Source organism: Triturus cristatus, chromosome 3_2, assembly GCF_964204655.1.
Source record: "Triturus cristatus chromosome 3_2, aTriCri1.1, whole genome shotgun sequence".
NCBI lineage: Eukaryota > Metazoa > Chordata > Amphibia > Caudata > Salamandridae > Triturus > Triturus cristatus.
In genome coordinates this window covers 892,903,397-892,911,856 of record NC_140584.1, presented here as the reverse complement: position 1 = coordinate 892,911,856, position 8,460 = coordinate 892,903,397, and the positions used below count along the sequence as shown (strand labels likewise).

Genomic DNA, 8,460 nt, shown 5'->3' with positions numbered 1-8,460 from the left:
GCTAATGTATTTCCCGTGCCCACTACTGGGGTAGCACCTGTGTTTCTTTAAATCCAAATGTGCATGTTCGGTATTCTCTTTTGTTTGTATTTTTGCACATATATTCGCATTATAAGATTTTATGTGGACCTCCTCGAAGTTCTGTAACATAAATACAAATAAACTTGAAAATTAGAAATGCAAATTAATTCAAACAATTAAAAAAGCACGTAAGTTCAGGTGCTCGTGGCTAGGTTGCAGATTTTTCCGATAGTATGAAGAGGGATTTTGAATCTTTTTTAAAGGAGTTTATTCTTTGATGTGTGGGCGTTAGAATTGAAAAGCATAGCTTATGGGGTCATGTGTGGGGTTCCTTTTCCCAATTTTGGTGGTTTTCTATCACTTGTTAGTTCCTTTTTATGGTCATTACTCTCTGGATGGCAGGTTAGAGAACATATTAATTCAAACAACTAATTACAACTACAGAGATCTTTTTGTTAGCTTTATTTGTAAAGACTGAAATCACATGTATAGAATTGCCCGGCAATATTTCTTCAGGGATATTTTCACACAATTAAATACAAAGTAATTATTGATGAAGAGATTAGCACACGGAACCCATAAAAACGTAGCAAAAAATAATCACTTCGATGCAGATAGAGTTATGCAACGTCTTCCAAGCTTATCGATTCAATTAAGCTTCCTATGATATCTTGTGTTCTTCAAATTTAATGCGGGCTCTTTCCAGATTTGTGGATGCAAGCTTCAGACATTACAGACATCTACAGGCCTCCTCTCAGACGCAGCACCAAGTGAAGGGTAGACTCTTTCTGGATGTTGTAGTCAGACAATGTGCGGCCATCTTCCAGCTGCTTGCCTGCGAAGATTAATCTTTGCTGGTCGGGTGGAATGCCCTCTTTGTCCTGAATCTTACATTTCACGTTCTCTATAGAGTCACTTGCTTCTACCTCTAAGGTGATGGTCTTGCCTGTCAAGGTTTTCACAAATATTTGCATACCTCCCCTTAAACGCAGAACGAGATGGAGGGTGGATTCTTTCTGGATGTTGTAGTCAGAAAGTGTGCGGCCATCTTCCAGCTGTTTGCCTGCGAAGATTAATCTTTGCTGGTCGGGTGGAATGCCTTCTTTGTCCTGAATTTTGCATTTGACATTGTCTATAGAGTCACTTGGCTCAACCTCCAGTGTGATGGTCTTGCCTGTCAAGGTTTTCACAAAAATCTGCATACCACCTCTCAGACGAAGAACAAGATGAAGGGTGGATTCTTTCTGGATGTTGTAGTCTGACAGAGTGCGGCCATCTTCCAGCTGCTTGCCTGCGAAGATCAACCTCTGCTGATCCGGGGGAATACCTTCTTTATCTTGGATTTTACATTTCACATTCTCTATAGAGTCACTTGCTTCTACCTCCAGGGTGATGGTCTTGCCTGTCAAGGTTTTCACAAAAATCTGCATTCCACCCCTCAGACGTAGGACAAGATGAAGGGTGGATTCTTTTTGGATGTTGTAGTCAGAAAGTGTGCGGCCATCTTCCAGCTGTTTACCTGCAAAGATCAACCTCTGCTGATCCGGGGGAATACCTTCTTTGTCTTGGATTTTACATTTTACATTCTCGATGGAATCACTTGGCTCAACCTCTAGGGTGATGGTCTTGCCAGTCAGAGTTTTAACGAAAACCTGCATACCTCCCCGCAGACGCAACACCAGGTGAAGGGTGGATTCTTTTTGAATATTGTAGTCCGACAATGTGCGGCCATCTTCCAGCTGTTTACCAGCAAAGATCAACCTCTGTTGGTCTGGGGGAATGCCTTCTTTATCCTGGATTTTGCATTTCACGTTATCAATGGAGTCACTTGGTTCCACCTCTAGAGTGATGGTCTTGCCAGTCAGCGTTTTCACAAAGATCTGCATTTTAGTCTATGAAGTGAAAAACAAATGTTATAGGGTGATGATGCTATATGGTGTCAATTTATCAAACCATAACAATACCCAGAGCATATGTTAGTGACCATGCCAGTCTAATATTCCTCAAAAGAAGCCCAGTCAAAATTCCCCTCACTAGATGGCAAGTAACACAAATCAACTATATTGAATGACTTTCTTAACAAAGATTTTAAGACTTTTATAAGCAGCCTATTTGTATTTATTCTTTCATCTTTAGCAACCTAAACAAGATTCAAGCTAGCAACCTAGGGATCAAAACTTTGTAGACCAATGTCACAAACATTAAACCTCACTGTAGATGGTCTGTTTTCGCAAAGTATGTCCAAATTGGCCTTTTTGTTTCCAACACATTTCCCATCTGTTTATCACAGTCTTTTTAATGCACTCAGTCATTACCATGCATTTGTAAGTGAGAGACAGACAGAGAGTGAGACAGAGAGAGATCCCAATTGCTGTTGCTTTTACTGGTGTCCAAGTAGGAGTCAAGTGGGTACAAATGGTTATATGCGTTGAGCACAGGACAAGTGGACAGTTGTATTCACCTTGAGCAAATCTGTTGACACTCCAGGATTCTTCAAAGACTCAGCTATTGCATACAGTTACTCAATTTTCCGATGACGTTTGCTAACCTTAGGGATGTGGGGGAGACAGGGGGACATGTGGTGATGCAGACCAATGGAGTAATGTGCTTCTGCAAAAGGACATTATATTATTTTGTCTGAGCAGATTCTTGACTCTATGAAGGCAAATTAATAGCTTGTGACTTGCTTGGAAAAAAAACCCTCCCCTGAAGGGCAAATTCATGGCCTATGAGGACAACTTAATTGATTTGTTAGTGGGAATTCAACACCCTGTGAACAATGATTCATACCCCATCAAGGTAAATTGTGAAGACAAGTTTATCGCATTATGAAGGCAAATGTAGGTTTATTGAGGGCAAATACACGTCAGTAATGACAAATTGTGAAGCTGATGAGGGGCAAGTCATAGCTCATCAGGGCAAATTCATAATTTGTGAACACAAATTCATCACCTGTTCTGTTGTACTGATCTTTCCTTGAGGAAATATTCTTAGCTTTTCAGGGCAAAATCTTTGCTCCACAAGGAAAAATGATTGAACCTATAAGGTCAAATGCATGAGTGCAAATTGGTTTCTTGTGAGGTAATCTTTATAATTCATAAGTGCAAGTCTATAAATTGAGGCTTCAGATTCATACCTTGCAAGGCAATTAATACTCTGGGAGTGCAATGTCATAGCTCTTGATGACCGATTGTCTGCTCTATGGCATAGTTGTCAATAGAGATATAACAACTGTTAAAATAATAATCCCAATATGTTTTTTTAGGAAAATACTCTACATTCAATGTTAAAAATTAGCAAATTAAAAAGATGCAGATGGTGAGTCCTAATCATAACACAGTAGAAATGTCTATTGTTAATGCATTATAATCCTTATTTTCGTTATTTGGCTCTTATACCATCAAAAGTTTCCTACATATATTTGTAGGGATTTTAATTGTATTTAAGATAATAATGTGTCTTACAGCTCAGCAAAGCTACTAATTCATTTCTTAAGGGACTATATAGGAATAAAAAAGAAATAGAACGTTTTGGTATCTCAAAGAAGACCCGGTTGAGAGGGTTACTCAAAAAGAGAGTATACATGTGTGATAAGCCTGAAAAATGTGGAATAGTTAGAATAGTTTGCACATTTAGGAGAACTTGGTTGTACATTTTGTTTGTGAAATGCCTGAATTGTTATTTTCCCTTCTAAAGATAAGAGCAGACACATTTCACTAAAGTTCTTATTGAGGAAACAACAGGCAATTCATTGTTGCAAGTCCTAGATGCTTATGGTTTTGACTTGGGTCCTTGTAGGGCACATCCTGCTAAAGCGGTTGACAGAGTGGACAGAGGAGCATAATATACTGACAGTCAATTAATATGGTTTTAGATTAGGACGTGGAGCAATTGAAAAAAAGGTTCACCTTCACTTATTATTAATAAGTATGTCACAGCTAAGAAGAGCTCCATACATTTGGCCTTCATTGTCCTAAGCACGGCTCTTGACTCTGTCAATAGGTCAAAGCTCTGGCCCGTGCTGGAGTCCATGAGAATTGATACTGCACTGGTCACTTTTTTTGCCTGATTTGTACTCAGGGTTTGAGGTGTCTGTAAGATTTGGCTCCAAAGGAGAATGCACTTTGCACTTTAAGCTAGCCTGAGGAGTACGTCAGGGTTGTATTTTAGCTCCTATGCTTTTTATTTTATGTAATTCACTCATTCCTTGTGGATTTATGTAAAGATGTCCCGAGGGTGGCGTACAGATAAATACCGGCCTATATGCTGACAATATTTCCTCATTGCATGCACGGCCAATGGTCTGCAGCACTTGCTAGACCGGTTTATCTAATTTATGGACAGTTTGGGCCTGAAATCCAATTTCTACAAGTCTTTTACCTTGGTTTTCGGCCTAGCCAAAACTAAATCCAAACCTTTTCCCCTTTCAGGTAGACAGATTAGCAGGATAGATAAATTCTGCTACCTGGGCTTGTTATTGGATACCAAACTGAATTGGCAATTTCTGCTCAACAGAGTATCACACAGCATTGAGGAGTTTTTAAGGTGGCTCGGCTGATCTCACATCAGATTTCTACAAAGCTAAATGTGTTTTGACAGCGAGCTCTGGTTCTGATTTCTGGGGTTAAAAGGATTGTTACCCAATTCAGGTGGCAGAAAATAAATCGTTAAGAAAGGTCGTCATGAAACCTCAAAGTGTTCGGACGGAGATCATGCATGAGGGATTGGGGTTTGGCCAAATTTAGAATTATATTCAAGTTTGCACTTTAATTTTATGGTTGTCAAATTGGACCAAGATGGAATTTGCGTTCAACAGAAAGGATTTTAAGCGACTGTCTTGCCCTGGATCATGGGCGAGACATTCCTTGGTTAAATTATGTTTAAGTTCTTTGAGCACTATGTGTAAACCAGAGCTGTTCTCTGATCCAAACTCAATTACTGAGGTAGATAATACCTGGGTTAAGAAAGCGTTTTTACAACATGGCCAGGGATTAAAATGGGTTTGCTTAAAAAATCTTTAATGCATTACACTATGGTCAAATCCTGGAATCCTACTAAATTATATTTGCTGCTTGCTATGCAAGTTTACCGAAGGCGATTTTTGACCTAATTTCGTTTGAACCTTGTTCCTCAGTTGTTTGTGGGCTGGCACAAACCTTCTGAGTCTCCACCTTGTTCGTCTAATCCCTTTGCCATGCCTGATACAATGCACATTGTTTTTATATGTCCTAAATTCTATAACTTGTGTTTCAAGTACATTCAACTGTTGTTTCTAGCACAAAATGTTAGGCAAGTCCGTTCAGCCTTACTGTATCTTCACTTCCTAAGAACACCTACTGTCTGTTTTTATGTTTCGTGGCTTTTATTGGAGGTTTTACTCATGTGTATGAGATGCTATATGGTTTCTTCCTCTTTTCGAGGGTGAATGTTGTTCAGACATCGTTGAAATAGTATTTTGATGAACTTTTATGAGTTGCTTTCTGGAAATCGAATAAGGATTAATGACTTGGGTCCTCAGGCAGCAATCTGTACTGGTGAAGATTATTGTTCTAGCATTGGCTCTTTTTTGTTCCACACATTTTTAATAATTTAAACAATTTGATTTCTTGGATATTGTAATCTCCCTCCAGGCAAAAAGTACTGTTAGGGGTTTTATGAGAGTAATATTCTATTCGTGGTCATGTAAAGCATCCTACAAAAACACAGAGCTTGATTGGTAATGCAGTGATGCAGGCCCCACAGAGTTTAAGTGATCATTCACTTGACAGAATATTTCCAAAGGGAACTTTCCACCAAAGCAACTCCAGCAGTACCCTTACCGAGCAGGGTGCACCCCAGCAGGTTTGGCATCGATGGTAAAAGACTCTAGAATTTGTGAACTTCGTCTTTTGCTCTCAGGAATACTAGAAGGATAGGTATGTGCCTCCCTCTCCTGGCTATATCTGCCCTCCACTCCAGCACACTGTTTATGAACTTTTCAATTTTGTGAAGTATTTTAAGCGTGAATCTGCGTGTATGGTTCCCTTCTTACCCACTCACTTTTTCACTTGAAAAGTGTGGTGTGCTGGCATTCTGTGCCAAAAGAGATTGTGGGGCATTTGGTCATGTTCATGGGTTGTGGGCATTTAATCAGAGACGTGATTCTGGGCCTTGACTCCCATAAGAGATCATCAACTGTGGTTCTTAGGATGGATTTTGTGCATTGGACGCTGGAGGAAATTATGTCAGTTTCACCACAGATGTTTATGGAGGCTAAGGGTCCCAGAAGGCATTGCAATAGATTTACCCCAGAGTACCTTATGGGCATAGATCTCCAGATGATATTATGACCTCTGGCTGTGCACTCAAGCCTTTACCTTGTGGATCACAGATTATATTTGGAGTACTTGATCCTGCTACTGCTACTTACCACATGTATATATCGCCTAATATCTGAGGGTCTCTGAGCACTATTTAATGCAGCATACCTTAAACATGGTGTTCACTGATGTTATTTTTTTTGTAAACAAACTTTATTGCACTTTTAATACGGCATGCCAGTAAGTACAGCAATGACTGATGCGAGATGGACCGTGCCTAAATAAGTCACGTTCTCTAGAGCTCCTGCCAAGGCCTCCCGAACAAAGCCTGTCGCATCGATAACCCTCTACCATCAACATCATAAGACAGGGTCATTCCTTAAACCCCCCATGCTGAGAGCTCATCCTGCGTGTTCACTGATGTTATTGTGGATTGTGCATCCCATTGGGGATTTAAGGCATTGACCCCAGATCATTTTGTGTGTTGTGGATCCCATGGGGATCTGCGGACATTAGACTGCAGATGATTCAGTTCCCGGTGGATATCATAGGGCAATTGTTATCTTGAACCTCATATGATATTTTGGACTGTGGTTTCTATAGGTGATTGATGGCATTGCATCCGGGAGCCTATTGAGATAGGTGTGTCCCGGAGTAGATTATGGGCATTGAACCACATTGATATTACATTATATTACTGGGCCCCAGGGAACGGCTGTAGGCACTGGATTCCAGAGAAGATTGGTATCTGTTGATCCTAAATCAGATATTAACCATGGCCTGGGAGACTGTGATGCTGTTTGGATGGTCTTTAGGGGTACAGTTGTAGGAATTAAAGAGACTACCTCACCTACCCGGTGAAATCATTTCTGAATCTGATATATTAAAATACTTCGAAAGAATCGCTTCTTAATCTCATGCATTCAAAAATACGTCTCCGAAATACTTAGGCAAAGCCACTTCTTAATATAATGCATGCAAAATACATCTCTGAAATACTTGGCTAGCATCCCTTTCAAAGCTGATGCATACAAAATACATCTCTTAAATACTTAGACAGGATCACTTCTAAATATTATGCATACAAAAATACATCTTTAAATACGTGAACAGAGCACTTTCAGGTCTAAATCGGGGGCATACAAAAATACACATCTGAAATCCCTGGGCAGAATCACTTTGAAGTCTGATGCACAAGAAAATACAACTTTGAAAAACGTAGGCAGAATCACTTCTTAATCTGATGCATATAAATTATAGGTCTGAAACGATTGGGCAGAATCATATCGAAATCGGATGCATTTAAAAATAAATGCCTCAAATACTTGGGCTGTCACTTTTAAATCTGATGCATACAAACTTTCATCTCTGAAATACTTGGGCAGAAGTACTGAAGATCAAGTACAGAAATTATAGATGCGACTGTAAATGGGGATGGTTGAATGTCCTGGAGGTTTCAAATTCTTTCTATTTCTAGATTTATGAGAAGTGGGTAAATATTCGAAAGAAAGAACAGGGGGCTGAGGCAATTGTTAAAGTACACTATCACACCCAAAAGCTAATACCAGTGAGTAAAAATGTAATCAATGTATTTCGTCGCCACATTAAGGAGGACACACATTTGTTCCAAAAGCTTAAAATGGAAGAACCCACCCAGAGCATCAGAAAGAGGCATTATCCTGTACCATTAGAACACCACGCATTCTCCCATTCATGCCTTACCTGTAAGCGTACACAGGTGACAAAACCTGGTCTTCTCTCCGGTTAGATTCCCTAGAACTCCACAGACTGGACTGGAGGTGCTTCTGTTTCTCAGGTGTGCCCTTTTATTCTCTTCTTCATTCCCTCTCCCTCCCTCCCACGTATCAACATTAATCATTAAAAATAAAATTGCGTTTGTCCCACCCAGTCCTACAAATAGTCTCATCCCTCCTGTCCCCACTTGGAATGTGGCTGGTGCAGTTGGTGTCCTAGATTTCACAGAACAGGTAATTACTGGGATCAGTTTGGTTGACTTAATTTCTGGGTGTGACAAATTACTCATTTTCACTCCACCCTTTGTTTCCTTTTTCTTATGCGTATTTGCAATCTATGTTGTTGCACCGAAAACCTGCTCAATCACAAAGCTACATTCATGCCA

The 8,460-nt window shown here is 39.9% G+C and overlaps 1 protein-coding gene across 1 annotated transcript; it reads right to left on the bottom strand.

Moving 5' to 3' along the window:
- Positions 1-468: 468 nt before the first annotated feature.
- On the bottom strand, positions 469-8,258 carry LOC146858400 (uncharacterized). The gene is made up of 2 exons (XM_085649315.1): positions 8,043-8,258; positions 469-1,913 (listed from the first exon to the last, which is right to left on the bottom strand). The coding sequence occupies exon 2, from the start codon at positions 1,905-1,907 to the stop codon at positions 762-764; it is 1,146 nt and encodes a 381-aa protein (XP_085505441.1). The 5' UTR covers positions 1,908-1,913; positions 8,043-8,258; the 3' UTR covers positions 469-761.
- Between the last annotated feature and the right edge of the window lie 202 nt (positions 8,259-8,460).

Coding starts and splice junctions, on each gene's coding strand:
- LOC146858400 (XM_085649315.1), bottom strand. CDS start 1,907: ATGCAGATCTTTGTGAAAACGCTGACTGGCAAGACCATCACTCTAGAG.